The sequence below is a fragment of the Sminthopsis crassicaudata genome, chromosome 2 (assembly GCF_048593235.1).
Source record: "Sminthopsis crassicaudata isolate SCR6 chromosome 2, ASM4859323v1, whole genome shotgun sequence".
NCBI classification, from domain to species: Eukaryota; Metazoa; Chordata; class Mammalia; order Dasyuromorphia; family Dasyuridae; genus Sminthopsis; species Sminthopsis crassicaudata.
Genome location: NC_133618.1, coordinates 538,370,327 through 538,391,485, shown reverse-complemented (window position 1 = coordinate 538,391,485; position 21,159 = coordinate 538,370,327). Strand labels below are relative to the sequence as shown.

Genomic DNA, 21,159 nt, shown 5'->3' with positions numbered 1-21,159 from the left:
TGAATAAGTTCTCATTTCCTCTCTTCAGGACTAAATAGCTAATTAGAAGACTAAGCACTGGAAACAACCTTATCCCCTCTGTGAGTATAGTGTCTCCTGGATCTTCTTGGTCTTCTAGAATCTTTTTGACCATCTATCATTACTGAGGACAGGCAAAGATACAGTGGATATCATTCAACAAGTAGCATTTATTAAGAATTTATTACATTCTCAGTGCTAAATAGTTCCAACTTAAACTAAGCTTATCATGGCAAGGATTGGGGAAGCAGAAAGCATATATAAATCTACTAAATGATCTTCTAAAAATATCCATCAGAAAGGTAAGTATGGTGTAATTAAGTAAAATAAATCTAGCCATGTAAAACCATGGGATTCAGGTTATCAGCTTTCAGGAAGGACTTTTGTTGGGATATTATAGAAGAATGATACCTAATACCTAAAGATTCCCTGAAAGTAGATCAGTCAGATTCTTGTTTGTACAACTCTTTGGCTGCCCACAATATGTACTCCAAGTTAGCTGGGAAAGAATTCATCCAAGTAGTCACTAAGTGGATTGTGATATTTAAGAATATACAAGGTGGAACTCAGAGAATTCATATTAAGTTCATATAAAGGACCTAATTTAAATGAATGAACTGTGTTACTAAAAACAGGTTTTTTTCCTAGTGATCAGTAGAATGATACTAGGGCTAATTACTATGAAAAAATTAATCTTTTATCTTCAGTGCCATAAATAGTACAGTCCAAAAGTGAAATTGGGATCTTTGTTGGAGGTGATTTACTAGGAAAAGCCAAAGAAGCAGAAAATAACAGGCAGGAGTAGATTACTTGGTCACTTCTGGAGCAGTAGAAGGTTCAGTTTGGAGAAGAAAGTTATTCATCTTTGTCAGAATATCATATAATATCTGGACACCAGGGATCTGAATGACATAGGGTCACATCTGGAATGATGACCATTGTTATTTCCAATGAGGAATTGTATATATATTTGATAAGGGTTGCAACATAATTCCTGGCTTTTCCATAAATGGCTTTTTCATTAATATAGTTCACAACACTGTCGACTTTGAGAGATATTGATTTATATTTCTTGGCAATCAGAAGTCTTTAGTGACCAAATGGGACATTTAAAAGAAGAGTTAAAGGCTTAAAGAATTAAAATTAAAAGCTTAATCAGGCTGGTCCAATGCTTCAGATTTAGAGTTGGAATGAAATAAGACCACCTAACGTTTAATAAAAGGAAATTTCCTTAGTAACCAAATGTATTCCAGAAGGATATAATTTTGAATCATTTGATTATGTCTTCCGTGTCTCTATATAGGCCATATTTTGTGCTAATCAGCCAGGAGAACAATTCCTGCTTAGTGAGATATTATATTTAAGCCAGAAAGAAGCTATGCTAATATAATGGTCTAAGATATAGTCTCATAAGCTAGTTAATACTCAAAGACAGTTTTAATATGTTTTAAGGAAAAACTTACTCTTCACAACATATATTGCTTCTATCACATGTTTGTGCAGTCCATTTATGATAATTATCAAGTACTTAATACCACCACTACTCACATTTAGTATCTTCTTGTGCTATTTAATTTGTTAGGCTAGTTGCATCAGTTTGGGTCTCTGGGGAATCATATTATGTCCATATAAGGAATGAAGATAAGTAGAAGACTGTCTTGTGACTGAAGCCTGAGCATTATGTTCCTTTCCTTTGGACTTTGTGATATGCACAATGTGATCTAGAATTCATCAATGAAATACATCTCATATATTTTGATATGGTGGAAAAAGGTTTCAATTGGGACTGAGATTGAATCTCAACCTTTTGGCCTTGGACAAATCAAGTATCTCCTTTGAGTTTCAGATTCTTATTCTATAAAATGAAAAGAATTAGTCTGGAAAGAACTTCTAAAATCCTTTCAGTTCTCTTAATCTTTGTGAGTATAATTTTTTGGGTCCTGCAAGACTGGAGAAACATTGTATAATTTAAAAACATAGTGTTCTACTCAAATGTTCTTGCCTAAAATATTGTCTGTTTCCCTGGCCTCAGTTTCTCCATCTGCAAAATAAGGAGTTCCAGGTCTGAGCCTCTGTTCTTAAGTTGTCTGGCCCAGTCCTTAGCTGAAGCATAAGCTGGTCAGAGGGCCTTCATTACATTTATGTTCAAACTGCTTTGTTCCCACCTGAATTAGAACTAGCCCTATTGCAATCTTACACATATTTTATCTAGTATCTGGGAAAGAACTCCATCCTAATTCTAACCATATCCAAGATCTGGTAACATTATAGCCTAGTCTTCTCACAGTCCTATTCTCACTGCCAAAAGAATTCTTGCTCTTGTTCTGTCCCCCATCTGTCTTATTCTTCCAGTAAGGTGAGTGGTACTCTGACACATCACAGTATAAATAAGTTCCCTTCCACATACAGGTCCTGTGCAGGTGCAGCTGCATTATGGGCTGCATAGGTTCTTCTGATTGACATCAGGGCCAAGAACTGTGATGGGTGAGATAGCACATAGCCTTACCTGCCTAATCCCCCTCTGCCTATCAATTCCTTAGTCTGATGTCACTTGGCCTAGCCCAAATTTATTTTTATTCTACCATATACCTCTAGGCTTGATCAGAACTGGAAATCCTTCCTGTGCCAACCACAGGACACCAATTCTTCCTCATAGATTATTTGTCATTCAATACAAGCTATATGGAGAGATGCCACCACAGCTCCATCTACTGGATAGCAAGACATTCCCTACCCTGAATCTGGCAAAATCTCTTTTGTGAAATTCAACATTTATCTCAGGCAGATGTAATGAAATTGTACAAAAAAATTGGAAAAATTAAGGCATATGCATATGTACACACATATGTGTGTATGTATTTGCATGTAATATATGTTATATTTAATATATGCTATACATAATATATAATTATATGTAATTATTACATATAATTCATTATATAACAAAACATTATATATCATATATATCTTTTAATATAGTATTGTACATGACAGATAGTGAGGAGTAACAGATTGAGATTGGATTTCAGTGCTACATTTGACACATAATGGCTATTTGTTTCTAGGTAAGTCACTTAAACATCTCCGTGTTTTAGGGAAGAAGTGTCAACATGTGGCCAGCAGTAGATGCACTGAAGCCAAATCAGATGAAAATGTAATTGGTAAATATTTAACAAAATAAATATGTAGTAAAACATAAATAATATCAATATGTTTTTAAGTCAATATGCACCAGCTCAGGTCTTTATATATAGGTTAGTGGCCCCCTTTTCTATTTGGAGCAGCTAGGTGGTTTTGGAATCAAGATGTTCATGAGTTCAAATCTACCTCAGATACTTAGTGGCAATGTAACCTGGGTCAAATTATTTAATCCTATTTGCTTCATCATTTCCTCATCTGTAAAATGAGCTGGAGAAGGAAATGATAAGCCATTTCAGTATCTTTGCTAAGAAAATCCCAAGATGGGGTCACAAAGAATTGGACATGGCTGAACAACTAAAACATTGCTATTTGAGTTTGATACCACCACTGCTCTAGGCAACCCTCCAAAAGGAATTCTTTACATTTTTTATATCATCCTTTTAGCAAACTGGTGAATCCTAGGAACCCCTTTTCAGGATAATATTTTCAAATGCAAAAATAAAATATATAAGATTAAAAAGAAAACAAATTATATTGGAAAACAATTATTAAAATTTTTTTTAAAAAATCAGTTCATGAACCTCAATTTCAGAACCCTTGCCTAAATGGCAGGAAAAGTGCTGACCTATATGAGTAGAAGGAATTTCCTCATTTGGAAATTCTTTATATCACTGAAATCTTAGGTCAGATTCCTGACCCTATATATGCCACATTACATTGAGACAATTGGCATGAAGTTATCCAAACACAATACATATTAATAACTCTAAAAACATTGTGGACCATTGTTCTACATCCCCACCACATCACGAAAATTTTCCATCCCAGTAATTAATTATTGTAAGGGTCCTGACCAACAGAGTTTGTACAATACACTGTGATGAGTTTCCAATAGATTCAGCTAAGATAAAGACATGAAACAATAACAGTATTGCTCATATGCTCATTTTATTCCTAAATAGCTTAAATAGTCTGTTGATAATTCATCCATTTTCATAATATAATAACAATATTATTAATAAGTAGGTAGGAAGCAATCATTGTACTAATTTAAAATAGAAAACCAAAGCAGATAGTAAAGCTTCCCCTGAATTACCCATAGTGCCAAGAGCAGAATAGAACCCAGTTTTCACACAATCACTATGAATAATATAATAACTATATTTTCCAAACAAAAAAATTGGAACATATAGCCTGACAAAGAAAATTTCTTTTTTTTTGAAACCTCATTAAAAGTATATTTTCTTTTCTTAAAATCAGGATGTCTTGGAAAAACTGGAAAGTAAGTGACACTGTCTTAATGAAGGAAGGACACAGGGACTCATTGAAGACCTTCTTTCAAAGAAAGCTGCTTTATGTTCATCTTTCTGCCAGAAGCTTATTTTCCATCACTCTGACCTTTCTCCAAACTTTTCCTCTACCATTTTATCCTCATGATCACACTGCCTCCTGAGTCTTTTCTAACTGTGAGAAATGTGGGGTATGTTTTAGTCCTAGTAGCCTAATGCATACATTGCACTAAATTAACCTTACAGTGTTAAGGCTCTGGACACAGCTGGAGACATTGGATTGGCCATCAAGGACATCTTACCTAAGGGCCAAGTCTTTCCTCAAATACTTGCACAAAGCTTGCATTGGAGTTACTCTAAGAAAAGGGAACTTCTTCATGTCTGTGTTGTCTAGTAAATTCAAAGAACCAGTTAATTCAGTTTTTTTTCTATACATTCCATTTCTGAAGTGTAGTAAGATACTACCAAGCTTAGCTCTTAGTTGATTATGGCTCTTTGGGGGGTAGTTAAAGTAATTTGGCCTTGAGTCATCTAATATTACCTTAGGCATGCAATAAACACAGTGAAAAGCATTACATGTCCTGTCTTCTGGCTTAATTACAAGATTCAGAGTGTTAACCTAATGAAAGTAAATGAACTGAGTCAAGTATCTCAAAGTCCACTATAACAGTCAGATTTTTCATTTTTCCATAACAGGTACATGTTGAGAATTACCTAAGTACCATAAGTCACCGTGTGTTAACTACAGGTATTGAAGATATCGAAATATGTGATAAAGATTTTTCTGAAAAGTGAGTAAAAAAGACATTTTCTATTACAAACTAATGTAACCTAATTTTAAAAAAGGTAACTTCTTTCACTGTAGTAGACATCTCTGCCTCAAATTGTTTGGGAAGCAGACAAGTAATTAAGTTACTTAAAACAGAGTAATTAAATTTAACCTATTGTGTAAGGGGCAAAATTCCCTTAACTTTGCTCACAATGCCACTATTCACACAACATATACTCACACACATATGAAACTTAGGGCAAAACTTGTGCTAATTTTTATAATAATATCAATAATGACACATTTTCAGAAGATAATTTGGTTCTAGTGACTTAGGGGATTGCTATGTTTTGAGGTTTGACTAATTAAACTTTTAGCAAAATTAGCCAAATTCCAAGTTCCTGATGACACTACTTCTAGGTCAATCAGTTAATATAAGGAGTCACCTTAGACTGAGGATCTGGCTCTCAATTATGAAGGTTTGGAAGCTCAATTTTATGAGTCCACCCAGAGGATATGAGGTTCTGAGGAGCTAATTCCCCAAAACCAAACAGGCAATCTGATTGATCAACCACAATGCCAATTCATTAACTGATAGTGATATAATTGCTGAGAGGATCAATTACTTCTCAGTTGGTCAGCATAGTCTCTTCCCACTAAGAAAATCTACTTGGAAAATCAGATTAAATAGTAGAATGTTATTTGGTGAATTAAGCAAGTATAGGAGGTTGGACAATCAGTATCGCTATGATTGTCTGAACTATCCATCTCTTGTTATAGAAATATACTTGCCCATTAGACTGTGACCCACAAAGCTGATACATGCTTTTACTAAGCTGAACAAAAGGGATGCTCCCCCTTAGAAAGCACCAGATAAATCCTCAAATTTACTATAGTCAATGCAAACCAGCATCTTGCTAATGAAATATATTTAGTAGAGACAATTTGCTGTAGTGGAAAGAACAGGATTTAGGATTTGGAAAAAAAAAAACCAACTGTGTTTGAGTTCCTGTTCTGCCGATTATTATCTTTCTGGCCTTATCAGGTTACTTCCCTCCTATGAACCTTACTTCCCACAACTATAAAAGATGGGGAATGAACTGATGATTTCAAAGGTTCCTCTCTATTCTCATATTTTGCATATTTTCCACCTCCTTCCTAAATATTGAGATAGGATCTCAATATTATCTAATTTCTGTTAGTTAAAAACTGACTAATTTGCTGTACCAGATGGAGATTCAGTTTCATGCATATCCTTTACTTTCTACAATTCATCTTACAATGTTCATTTTATTTGATATTTGTAAAGTTTGAATTAAAATAAAATGAAATTAAAATTAAAAAAAATTAAGGGACAATCTACTTTCTAGATTTAGGAAATGCTAAATCTCATCAAGAACCCATTCAAATGCCATCTTTTTTATATCTAGCTAATCTTTTCTATTTAATGTGTATTCTTTTAAATTTCAAATTTAGTGGCTAATATTTTCTGAAATTATTCCATATTTTGAGGACATATGTATACCATGTTTGGGAGTCCGTGTATGCTGATTATGTCTCAAAGATTGTGAAATACTATTTACAGATAGTAAACTTAATTTTACCAACAGTATTTATACTTCTGGGAAGTAGGAAGACAGTCATTGTGTCCCTTCATTAAATTAACCAGAACCACTTGTGAAAACTCTTAACAAATGTAGCATCTTGAGGCTAGAAAGCCCAGCTCTCCAGGGCTTGAACACCAATGATATCAGCTAGTTATAAAGACTGGCATCCTCAGCACAGATTTTCTAGGATGTTAGTTTTTAGCAATGAGTCTGAAGTCCTGCCTTTTAACTCACATGGATTATGTGACCCCGGGCAATTCACTCATCCTCTCATGCTTTGGATAACTCTAAAACTATAGGTTATAAAAAAGGTGCTGACTACCACTGATATTAGTAGTTTCCTCTACTAATTAAGCCACAGGTTCAATTTCTATCCCTGTCCTAGGCAGTAGCCTAGCCTATCTAGTGGATGAGAGATACAGCACTAGCCATCAGAAGGAAAAGGATTCTTACCTTGGCATGAAAAGTGAAGAGGAGAGGAATAGAAAGAAGGGAAGCTTCATTTGGGGAGATGGCCCATGTCTTGGGTTATAGTCAGTCTGAGCTTCTCTATTTCCTGACTTGAGGCTCTGATAAGGTTGCATAGGGTAATATAAATAGCACTGACCTAGATTTGAATGTCTACTTTGGACCAGTTAGGTGAATGGCGCAGGAGTTAGAGAAGTTGGTCTGGAGTCAGGAAAACTCATCTTGCTGAATTTGAATATGACCTCAAACATTTCCTGGAAAGTCACTTCGTCCTGTTTACTTCAGTTTCCCCATTCGTAAAATGAGCTAGTGAAGAAAATGGCAAATTGTTTCAGTATCTTTGCGAAAATGAACAAACCCAAATGGGGTCATGAAGAATTGGGCACAACTAAAAAACTACCCAACAACAAACAAAGTGCCCTTAAGAAAATGAATTACAACTTTCTATACCTGCAATTCCCAAAACTCTATTTTATGTATCTTGGTTTAGTTGTTGTTGTTGTTGTTGTTGTTGTTGTTGTTGTTGTTTTTTAAATAATCAATAGAAATCTATTTTCTATCCTTCCTCTCCCCATTACCCTGGGAAAAATTTCTTGTCATAAATTATCATACTCAAGCAAATCAAATTCATCTAATGGCTGTATTCAAAATATACTCTGAGGAATCAATGGAAACAGTTGGTTCTTTGGACCCTTCTAGAAGAAGTTAGTAAGAGGAGAATTTCTTTAATAACCCTGTTTTCCCATGATTGAAGTATTCAAGTGGAACAGAATCTACCTGTGAATTGAAAGTCAGCTAGTGGAGTTGAGAGTCATTTTTGGCAAATAGGAATAAAGCTTCAGGGAAGAGCAGACCTAAGAAAGCCAATGAGTTGTCCAGTAGAGCTGCACCCAGATGAAGTAGAATGAAGGACACCATGAGATAAGAAAGAACTTCAAGATGTTGCACCATCGGAGCTGTCACATGTGTTAACTAAATGTACAATACTCTACAAGTGCACTCTTGCTATCTCTATTTGTGGAAAAGAGTGCCCCAGGTAATGGAGGGAATGTTTTATCATTACTATTTATATTATCCTAGTTTAGTAAGTGCCTTTGATTGAGTTAATCATGTTTTCTGACTGACCCATTGATGATGTCTCGTGAGCTATATAGTTTAGACATATGGACCCACAGAGTCCCTTGTATCTGGAGCAGCTTTCCCTTCAGGGTCTCAACCTGCTAGAGAGAGTTGGAAAGGATGCCCAGAGGCAGAACCACATCTCTTTGGCAGATGCAATGTGAAAAATGCTTCAGCCAAGTCTTCACAGAAGGCTTGGGGATTTAGTTCCTTTTAAGCCTGCATATTTGAAAGGAGATTAGATCACTTTTTGGGATTTCATCAAATTTCTCTGGCAAACTTTCATAGTATCTTAGAATTTTAGTTTTGAAAACAATCTTAGATTGTTAACCTAGCCCAGCCTTTTCATTTTATAGATGAAGGAACTAAAACTTAGATAAATTAGGTGATATGTCTAAGACTGCATGACTAATTATGTCATAACTTAATTTTATCAATTTGTTAATGTAAGTCAAAATATTTTAAAAATGTTTGTAATAAATGTTCTTTCAAATTCTCAAAAAAATTTTATGTTGGGTTTCAAAATCAATCTGCCAAGTAGGAATATACAGTTAATATCTCTCCAATGATTCCACTTTTTAAAAATGGCTCAGAATATTTTCTCATTTGCTATAGAAGTGTTTTTATTTCTCTATTGGTGTTAACTTTCACAGACTTTATTTAGCTGCTCATGGTATCAGCTTATGGTACTATTAACAAGCATTGCTTGCTTATTGACATTAGAAGGGTGAATAACATCTGTACCAGCACTTTTCAGAGTGGCACAGAAATCGACATTTCTTCCCTGCTGTGCTAGCATTGAGGAAAAGAAAGAACAAAGTAGAGAGCAGAGAGAGGAAAAGAAGTTGCTGCTAAATAGTGAGTGTAGAAGATGCCTTTAAGCTCAATTATGAGAGTTCCACGTGTCAGATATATTTGCCATTGTTACAGTGGAGAAAACATACTCTAGTTATTGTGCATTTGAACATTGTGGAGTGAGGTTCTAATGGACTGTCATGGTGATTGATGGCTCAGCATCAACTACAAATTGTTGATAGTATCTTGTAAGAGAAGATTGGCACATTGTGAAATTTTATTGAGAAACACAACCTTATGAATATTTGACCATATTACCTCTATTGTAAATAGTTTGCCATTTGTAAAACTGCTTTTTGCCATTATAAAACTGCACATTTTACCAAGCAATAGAGCATATAGAAATTCGAGTAGGAGGTAGCATTGTATTCAAGCATAATACGACCTGACATTGGAGTTGTAGAAGTAATTAGTAAAGACTTACTTATGGGAAGAGAAAAGCAAAATATCCACAGCAAAATAATCTGTGGGATTAAGGCTCAACATAATAAATAGATAAAAATTGAACCAGAAGAAAGTTCAGAATCAGCAAAACCAGGAGAAATTACAGATATACAAATTGGTCTATGACTGTAGGTATTTATTTAATTTAAAAAAAGACAAAGATAGCAAAACTTTCAAATGAACTTGGGAGGAAACAGAACAAGTAGGCTTTTGTTTATTTGTGCTGATTTATTTAACTTTGCTATATGCTAAGAGTTTTATGTAAGATTTTGCCTTTTTATTTTGTATGTGTGCATATTTATTTTTCTTATGGTTATTATGTTTATTTACAAACTTTATAAAGAAAAAAAAAGATTCACCAAATTCTGTTATACTAGATCTGCCTTGGTTGTTATCATTAAGAATAGCTGATCATGTGCATATATAATACATGTCTATAACACTTTAAGATTTATAAATGACCTTTATTTTCATAACAACCCTGTGAAAGAGATAGTCCAAGTATTATTATTCCCATTTACAAATGAAGTAACTAAGGCCTATAGGCTAAGTGAGTTACTTGTGGAATCAGAATTATGACTCAGATTCAGGACCAACTGGTGACAAATTCACTACTTTTTCCACTAAGCCATAATCCTTTCAGTCTACTGTGTAAAAGATGCTCCAGAAGGATGGATTGGGCATAATAAAAAATGATTTTTTGAGAGAGTCACTACATTTACGGAGCTAGTATTTTAAGCAAACAGAAAAGACATTAAAACTGGTTTTTCCCAGTGTTTTGGTGCATTGTTAATAGTTTTTTATAGGCACGCCTTTATTTCTACCTCTTCACTTCCTTGTCTTCAAGTCTCAGTGAAAATCCCATCTTCTGAAAGAAGCCTTTCCCAGTCTTCCTTAATTTTTGTGTCTTTCCTTGGAGATTCTTATTTATCCAACATATAATTTGTTTATACATAGTCGTTTCCATGTTGTTTCCTTCATTAGATTATGAACTTCTTGAGAACAGGTAATTTTTTAAAAATCTTTTTTGTATTCCCAGTACTTAGTACTTATGTCTCTCTTAGTACAATGTCTCTCTCAGGTAAGTGATTATTAATTGATTCACTGAAGTCTACTCATGCCCATCATGTACTTCTCTACTGTTTTTTGAGAGACATTTAACTTTAGTTCTTCAGAAACTATGTATTTTGTAAACATTTAGCATCACTGGAAGAATATTGATATTAGAGGGCTTTAGGATCCTTAAAATTTTTCCTCGGTTTTCCAAATGCAAACCAACCTATCTACTTCCTTTCCAGTACTGGTCCCAATTCATTGTCCATTTACAGTGTCTACCCAAGATGTGTGCACTAAATAAAATAGTTCTGTAGACTATCTCATTCACTTTTTTCCTATTTGGATGGTCAGCATGATTTTAGGTGATTATTCCTCCAATAAGTAGTCTGTGCAATGCTCTTAGACTTGATGTAGTCCGTACAATGTCATCCTCCGATAGTATTCACTGAAGGACTTCATCATTTATAGAAATTCCATTTTCTATTTGAATTCTATAATGGACTACTAGTAGCAAACACACATGGTAAGCATATGTATATTTTATGTCTCTCTTGATCCTAATAATCCTAAGGTTATCCAGCAAAGTTATCTATACCATTTCATCTTTCAAGGAATCTTGCTTAGTTTTACCATATCCACAGAAGATACTATATTTTAGATTACATTTTTCCTACAAAATTCTATAAAGATTATTAGAATGATATTGTTAAGATGGAAAAGTAGGCATAAGAAAAATAAGTATTGTTATTTTCTTCACTATTTTTATAATAATAATGATTTTTCCTTAGTATTTATTATATTCTCTTTAAAATATCTTGAGATCCCTCAATACTCTCAAAATTGTATCTATTCCAGCATGCATTGTCTTTTTAGTCTACCTAGTCTAATGTAGCTGTTCTACCTATCTTTCTTGATGGTTATTATGTTTATTTACAAACTTTAAAGAAAAAAAAATTCACCAAATTCTGTTATACTAGATCTGCCTTGGTTGTTATCATTAAGAATAGCTGATCATGTGCATATATAATACATGTCTATAACACTTTAAGATTTATAAATGACTTTTATTTTCATAATAACCCTGTGAAAGAGATAGTGCAAGTATTATTATTCCCATTTACAAATGAAATAACTATGGCCTATAGGTTAAGTGATTTACTTGTGGAATCAGAATTATGACTCAGATTCAGGACCAACTGGTGACAAATTCACTACTTTTTCCACCAAACCATAATCGTTTCAGTCTACTGTGTAAAAGATGCTCCAGAAGGATGGGTTGGGCCTTTTCTACTTTCTCCTGAAGCACAACAGAGACTAGTCTTAGGGTTGTTTTTTTATTTATAATTTTTATTTTCAGCTCCAAATTCTCTTCTCTCCACCTCACTTCCACCCATCAAGAAGGCAAGAAATAAAATACCAATTATACATTAAAGCCATGGAAACCTATTTTCAGATTAGGCATATTGGAGGATAAGAAGCAATAAAAATACAGAGAGAAGAATATTCTTCACTCTGTTCTTGGAGTCAATTATTTCTCTAATTGGACATGGATAGCATTTTTCATCCTAAGTCTTTTGGAATTATTGTGGATCAACATGGCTCTTTTCAGCAGTAAGGTGATTCAGGTCAGTACCAGTGGTTTTGTGATGAAGAAAGCCATCTTCAGTCCCAGTGAGAGGACTGTGGGAACTGTGTGTGGATCACAACATAGTAATTTTAAAAAAAGTTTTTTGTTGTTGTTTGCCTGTTGTTTGTTTTCATTCACATTTTTTTCCTTTTTGATCTAATTTTTGTTGTGCATGTTGGTTGTAGATGTGCATATTGAGGAAACTGCACATGTTTAGCATATATTGGATAGCTTGCCATCTAGAGGTGGGGAAGGGAAGGGAGGAAAAAATTGGAACACAAAGTTTTGCAAGGATGAATGTTGTAAATTATTTATGCATATGTTTTGAAAATAAGAAGCTTTAAAATATAATTGGAAAAGGAATTATTCTGTATCATATCAATAGGAGTGGCTAAATTCTTCACAGCTGATTATCATTAGACTTTGGCTATTAGTGTGTACATTGTTCTGCTGGTTCTGTTAGCTTCGCTTTGCATCAGTTCATTTAAGTGTTTCCAGGTATTTCTGAAATCATCTGTATTATTTCTCAAAGTGGCCTTCTTTATCTTGTTTGGCTATTTTCCAGTTGATGGGCATTCTCCATTTCCATTTCTTTGCTACTGCAAAAAGAGCTGCTATAAATGTTTTTAGCTCTATAAATATAGCTCTATAAATTAATACTCTGGTAGTTTGCTATGGCATTGAATAATTAAATGAAGTAATTTTGTCATTTTTATTATATTGGCTTGTCCTGCCAAAAGTAGGAATTGAGTGAACAACACTTAATTCCATCTTCTGCCTCAATTCTAGATCTAGCTCAGTTCCCTTTTCATTAAATTACGGGTCTAGTTCAATTTCTGTCTTGTGAGAAAATTTTATTCAATTATAGGAATTGCACAAAAACTGTATTGAATTGTTTGAATCTAGCCCCCCATGGTCAAGAAGCTGGACCACTTCTGCCTCTTGCTTTAAGACCAGATTTTCTTAATGCTTAAAAAGATCTGGGTTATTATGCTCACCAGAAATAGTCAGATTTGAAGATTGAGGCAAGTAGTTTTCTTATAATTATACATCTCAAACAAATCATATGTCAGATCTGAAAATTGTCCCAGTACTGGTAAATCAGTTAATTTCCTTGTTCTTTTAATTGAATACAGATATTTGGAGTAATAAGGCACCTCTTTTTCTGATGTCAGGGAATTATTGCTTGTTTACTCCTCCTCCCAACTTGCAAAGTCCCTAATCTCTCTTCTAATTAGAAATCAGATTCTTATCATGTAATCTGGTTTATATTCTGCTCATTGTTTTCTTCTGCATAAAAATCTCTTTCTGTATTTGGGGTCTGGTGCCAAGTTGAAGAAGTCTGGGCCTGATGTTGTGCAATTGGCATGCATTGCTGACTAGATTGATATGTAATCTATATTAAATTGATTGTGGTCTTGGAAATGGGTGAGGGGAGGGAGGGAGAAAAAAATGGAAATGAAAATCTTATATACATAAATGTCAAACTCTGAGGTGCCATTTTACACTTCTCTGATTGGCTAAGATGATAGAAAAAGATAATGAAAAAACATTATTTTTGTTCATATTCATCCATTTCATTTAGCTTGTCAGTTTTATTAGCATCAAGTTGGAAAAAGTCTTTCTCAATAATTACTTTGATATTATCTTCTTTCATTATGCATTTACCCTTTTTGTTATTGATACTGATAATTTTATTTTCTTTTTGTTTTTATCAAATTAGCTAATGCTTACCTATTTTGTTTCCCCCCCCCCCATAAAACCAACTCCTAGTTTTATTTACTACTTCATTCTTTTCTTTTGATGTTATTAATCTCTATTTTGATTTTTAGGATTTCTATTTTGGTGTTTGGAGTTTTTAATTTGTTGATTTTCTAGTTTTTTTAGTTGCATGTCCAATTTGTTGATTTATTCTTTCTCTCTCTTAAGTGTTTGGAGATACAAATTTCTCTCTAAGTACTATTTAGGTTGCATCCCACAAATTTTGGTATGGTGTGCTGTCATTATCCTTAATGAAGGATTTATTCTTTGATTCCTTTAAGATTAGATAATTTAGAGTCCAATAAATTTAATTCTATGTTTCAAAGGCCATTTATTGAATTTAATTTTATTGCATTATTATCTGAAAAGGTTACATTTAATACTGCTTTTCTGAATTTGCCTGTGAGGGTTTTATACTCTAATACATGATCAGTTTTCATGAAGGGGTACAACCAAGAAATAGGTGTTGCTCCTTTCTATTTCCATTCAATATGCTCCAGAGGACTATCACATCTAGATTTTCTAAAATTCTATTTACTTCCTTAATTTATTTTTTTGTTTGTTTGTTTATTTTATGGTTAAATTTATCTGTATGTGAGAGGGTTAAATTAAAAGTCCCTTAATTTTTTAGTTTTTCTTTCTCTTCCTATAACTCAATTTAAGTTTTCTTTCAATAATTTGGACACTATAGCATTTTGTTCATAAATGTTAAGTATTGATATTAACACATTATCTATGGTATCTCTTTTAGCAAAATATAGTTTCTCTGTTTAATCTCTTTTCATTAGATCTATTTTTTTTCTTCTGCTTTGTTTGAGATCATGATTGCTAACCATTCCTTTTTTACTTCAGCTAAAGCAATAGAGTCTGTATTAGCCTCTTATTTTACCTTTGTGTGTGTTTCTATTTCAGTGTGCCTCTTGTTAACAACATATTGTTAGATTCTGCCAATTCTGACTGTGTCCATGGTATCTAAATTTTTCCTCTACCATTTACTTCTATATCTAACATGTACTACTGCAATTTTCCATCTACTTATTTGATTAAAATATTGTTACTTTAATTTTCTTGTTAGAAATTCTTGTTGGACTTATGTCCAATCTGCTTTTTTTTTTAAGGCTTTGCTTGAAGGTGTTTTCAAGTAATTGTTTTCCTTTTTTTTTTTTTTTTTTTTTTTTTTTTGCAGAGCAAATACTATCTCTTTTTTATTATTATAGCTTTTTGTTGACAGAACATATGCAAGGATAATTTTTCAACATTGACCCTTGCAATCACTTCTGCTCCAACTTTTCTCTTCCTTCCCTCTATCCCCTCCCCTAGATGGCAGGCAGTCTCATACATGTTAAACATGTTAAAGTATATCTAAAATATAATATATGTGTACATATTTATACAGGTCTCTTCTTACACAAGAAAAATCGGATTTAGAAAGGTAAAAATAACAGGGGAAGAAAAACAAAAATGCAAGCAGTCCATATTCATTTCCCCATGTTCTTTTGCTGGATGTAGCTGGTTCTGTTCACCACTGATCAATTGGATCTGAATTGAAATCTCTCATTGCCAAAGATAGCCACTTCCATCAGAGTTGATCCTCATATAGTATTGTTGTTGAAGTGTACAATAATCTCTTGGTTCTTCTCATTTCACTTAGCATCAGTTCATGTAAATCTCTCCAAGCCTCTCTGTATTCATCCTACCTATCATTTCTTACAGGACAATAATATTCCATAACATTCATATGTCATAATTTATTAAGCCATTCTCCAATTGATGGGCATCTACTTAGTTTCCAGTTTCTGGCCACTACGAAAAGGGCTGCCACAAACATTTTTGCACATATAAGTCCCTTTCCTTTCTTTAATATCTCTTTGGGATGTAAGCCCAGTAGTAACACTGCTGGATCAAAGGGTATGCACAGTTTGATAACTTTTTGAGCATAGTTACAAATTGTTCTCCAGAATGGCTGGATCCGTTCACAACTCCACCAACAACGCATCAGTGTCCCAGTTTTCCCACATCCCTCTAACATTCGTCATTGTCTTTTCCTGTTATTTAGTCAATCTGACAGATGTGTCGTGATATCTCAGAGTTGTCTTAATTTGCATTTCTCTGATCAATCATGATTTGGAACATTCTTTCATATGAGTAGAAATAGTTTCAATCTCATCATCTGAATGTTGTTCATATCCTTTGACCATTTATCATTTGGAGAATGGCATGATTTCTTATAAATTAGAGTCAATTCTCTATATATTTTGGAAATGAGGCCTTTATCAGAACCTTTAAGTGTAAAAAATGTTTTTACCAGTTTATTGCTTCCCTTCTGAGCTTGTCTGCATTAGTTTTGTTTGTACAAAAGCTTTTAAACTTGATATAATCAAAAATTTGTATTTTGTGATCAATAATCTCTAGTTATTTGGTCACAAATTCCTTCCTCGTCCACAAGTCTTTGAGGCAAACTATCCTATGTTCTTCTAATTTATTTATAATCTCGTTCTTTATGCCTAAATCATGAATCCATTTTGATCTTATCTTGGTGTATGGTGTTAAGTGTGAGTCCATGCCTAGTTTCTGCCATACTAATTTCTAGTTTTCCCAACAGTTTTTAATCATATAGTTAATTCTTATCCTAAAAGTTGGAATCTTTGGGTTTGTCAAACACTAGATTGCTATAGTTATTGATTTTGTCCTGTGAACCTAACCTATTCCACTGATCAGCTAGTCTGTTTCTTAGCCAATACCAAATGGTTTTGGTGACCACTACTTTGTAATATAGTCTTAGATCAGATACAGCTAGGCCACCTTCATTTGATTTTTTTTTCATTAGTTTCCTTGAAATTCTTGACCTTTTGTTCTTCCAGATGAATTTTGTTATTTTTTCTAGGTCATTAAAATAGTTTCTTGGGAGTCTGATTGGTATAGCACTAAATAAATAGATTAGTTTAGATAGTATTGTCATCTATATTATATTCGCTCAGCCTATCCAAGAGCACTTAATATTTTTCCAATTGTTTAGATCTGACTTTATTTGTGTGTAAAGTATTTTGTAATTTTGCTCATATAGTTCCTGAATTTCCTTTGACAGATAGATTCCAAAATATTTTATGCTATTTGACAATTACTTTAAATGGAATTTCTCTTTGTATCTCCAGCTGTTGGATTTTGTTAGTGATATATAAGAATGCTGAAATAAATATATTAGAATGCTAATATTTTATTTAAGATTTTTGCATCAATATTGATTAGGGAGATTGGTCTATAATTTTCTTTCTCTGTTTTGTCCTACCTGGTTTAGGTATCAGTACCATATCTGTATCATAAAAGGAATTTGGTGGGACTCCTTCAATCCCTATTTTTTCAAATAGTTTATATAGCATTGGAGTTAATTGTTCTTTAAATGTTTGGTAGAATTCACATGTAAATCCATCTGGTCCTGGGGATTTTTTCTTAGGAAGTTGATTAATAGATTGTTATATTTCTAAAATGGGATTGTTTAACCAACTTACTTCTTCCTCTGTTAATCTGGACAAGCTACATTTGATAACTTTTAAGTTATCAAATTTTTTGGCATATAGTTGGGCAAAGTAATTCCTAATTATTGCTCTAATTTCCTCTTCATTAATGGAAAGTTCTCCCTTTTAATTAAGACTAACAATTTGATTTTCCTCTTTCTTTTTCTAATCAAATTTACAAGGATTTATCAATTTTGTTGGTTTTTCCATAAAACCAACTCTTAGTTTTATTTATTCAATAGTGTTTTTTTTTTAACTTTCAGTTTTATTAATCCTTTTATTTTTAGAATTTCAAGTTTAGTGTTTGACAAGGGGTTTTTAATTTGCTCGTTTTCTAACTTACTTAGTTGCAAGCCTAATTTGATTTTCTCTTTCTCTATTTTATTCAAGTAGGCTTCAAGAGATATAAAATTTCCCTTTATTACCGCTTTGGCTGCATTCCACACATTTTGGTATGACCGTCTCATTGTTGTCATTCTCTTGGGTGAAATTATTAATTGTGTCGATGATTTGCTGTTTCACCCAATCATTCTTTAGGATGAGATTATTTAGTTTCCAATTACTTTTTAGTCTATTTTCCCCTGGCTTTTTATTGAATGTAATTTTTATTGCATCATGATCTGAAAAGGATGCATTTACTATTTCTGCCTTTCTGCATTTGAATTTGAGGTTTTTATGCCCTAGTATATGATCAATTTTTGTATAGGTTCCATGAACTGCTGAAAAGAAAGTGTACTCCTTTCTGTCCCCATTTAGTTTTCTCAAAGATCTATCATACCTAACTTTTCTAGTATTCTATTTATCTCTTTAACATCTTTCTTATTTATTTTGTGGTTATCTAGTTATGAGAGTGCAAGGTTGAGATCTCCCAGTATTATATAATATTACTGTCTTTATTTCTTCTTACAGCTCTCTTAACTTCTCCTTTAAGAATTTAGATGCTACATTATTTGGTGCATATGTTTAATATTGATGTTGCTTCATTATCTATGCTACCCTTTAGCATTATATAGTGCCCTTCTTTATCTCTTTTAATTAGATCAATTTTTGCTTTTGCTTGATCTGAGATCAGGATGGCTACCTCTGCTTTTTTTACTTCACCTGAACATAGTAGATTCTGCTCCAGCCTTTTACCTTTACTCTGTATATATCGCCCTACTTCAACTGTGTTTCTTTTAAACAACATGTTGTAGGATTCTGACTTTTAATCCAATCTGCTATCCGCCTTTGCTTTATGGGAGAGTTTACCCCATTCACATTTACTTAAAATTACTAATTCTGTATTTCCTGCCATCTTGTTAACCCTAGATTATGCTTTTCTCTATTCTTTCCCCCTTACCCCTCTCCCCAGTATTAAACTTGTGAACACCACTTGCTTCACGCAGCCCTCCCTTATAGTATCCCTCCCCCCACCTTAGAGTCCCTCCCCTTTTCTTAAACCTTTCTTTTACAATTTCTGTATTCCCTTTTATTTAGCTTACCTCTTCTCTTTTCACTTTTACCTTCCCACTTTTCAATGAGGTGGGAGAAGTTTCTCTCTAAATAGAATATGTCTTAATATTTTCTCTTTGAGCTAACTATGATAAGAGTAAGATTCATACTATGTTCATCCCCCTCCCTTCTTTCCCTCAGATATGATAGGTTTCCTTTGCCTCTTCTTGTAGTACCTCCACTTTTCCCTTTTTCTGGTACAATTTCCTTTCCATCTCTAGCTTCTTTTTTATATTATAACAACAAAACCAAATTATACATGCATTCTTTATGTATACTCATAACAGAAATATGGATTTCTTTTTACTTTGTCATGTTTTCCTTGAGGCCTATATTTGGAGGTATTTGGAGGTCAAACTTTTTGTTTACTTCCATTTTTTTTTTGTTTTGTTTGTTTTGTTTTGTTTTTGTCAGAAATAGATGGAATTCACCTATTTCATTGAATGCTCAACTTCTTCCCTGGAAGAAAATGCTCATTTTGTCTCGGTAAGTTATTCTTGGCTGCATACCAAGTTCCTTAGCCTTTCAGAACATCATATTCCAGGCTCTTTGATTCTTTAATGTGGACGCTGCTAGATCCTGAGTAATCCTTATTGTGACACTTCTGTATTAGAATTGATTTTTTTCTAGCTGCTTGAAGCATTTTTTCCCTTGGTCTGATAGTTCTGGAATTTAGCCACAATATTTCTTGAAGTTTTGATTTGGGGATCTCTTTTAGTAGGTGATCGATTAATTCTTTCAATGTTAGCTGGGTAATGGGTGACAGAGCTTCCATTAGCACCTGATCATGTTCCTATAACTGAGTCAGGGTCCCCAGTTTTATCTTTCTGAGCAGGTATTCAGTCCCCTTACCATGGTACCCTGAGCATTGCTTCTGCTCTCTAGCACACAGCACACAGTGAGGCTTCCACCATACTATATAGCTTTCATGGTACACTCCCAGCCAGCCTCCACCTTAGAGTTTATAGACCTCTCAGTCTCCCTAAGTTTTCCTGGGCTGAAAAAAATGATTTACTATAATTTTTCTTGGCCTTCTCATTCAGAATTCTATTTGGTGCTTTCTAAGTTCATTATATAGGAGTGATTTGGGGGGAGGTTTGGCAGTTAGGACTTTTCACTCTACCATCTTGAATCCGCCCTTAGGAGATATCCAATGTTACAGTCTTGATTTGATGGTTCCATGTCACCTATTAAGAATTTCTAATAAGAATCTGTGCTTTTCTATTATTCAACTCTCTAAGGAAAAGACATTTAAAGAACAATTAATTCCAATACTATATAAACTATTTGAAAAAATAAGGAAAAAAAGAGTCCTACCAGATTCCTTTTATGACATAGATATGGTGATGATAGCTAAACTACGTAGGATGAAAACAGAGAAAGAAAATTATAGACCAATTTCCCTAATGAATATTGATGCAAAAAATTAAATAAAATATTAGTAACAAGATTACAGAAAGTGATCCCCAGGATAATATACTATGACCAAGTAGAATTTATACCAGGAATGCAGGGCTGGTTCAAGATTAGGAAAACTATTAGCATTATTGACTATATCGATCATTAACCTAACAAAATAATATGATTATCTAAATAGATGCAGAAAATAGGTGTTATAAAATCCAACACCCATTCCTATTAAAAAGCACTAGAGAGTATTGGAATAAATGGACTTTTCCTTAAAATGATCAGTAGTATTTATTTAAAACCATCAGCCAGCACATATATAATGGGGACAAACTAGAGCCATTTCCATTAAGATCAGGAATGAAACAAGGTTGCCCACTGTCACCATTACTATTCAATATTGTATTAGAAATGTTAGCTTTGGCAATAAGAGAAGAAAAAGAGATTAAAGAATTAGAGTAGGTAAGGAGGAAACCAAAGTATTACTCTTTTCAGCTGATATGATGGTATACTTAGAGAATCAACTAAAAAACTACTGGAAACAATTCACAACTTTAGCAAAATTTCAAGATACAAAATAAATCCACATAAATCA

General features: G+C 33.4%; 1 protein-coding gene across 1 annotated transcript in view; it reads left to right on the top strand.

The window, feature by feature from the left end:
* IQCH (IQ motif containing H) overlaps positions 1–21,159 on the top strand; it is a 296,963-nt gene that overhangs the window by 13,062 nt on the left and 262,742 nt on the right. The window contains exon 3 of the mRNA XM_074294733.1: positions 5,145–5,239. Coding sequence (XP_074150834.1) covers positions 5,145–5,239 — 95 coding nt within the window. The remainder of the gene's footprint in view (positions 1–5,144; positions 5,240–21,159) is intronic.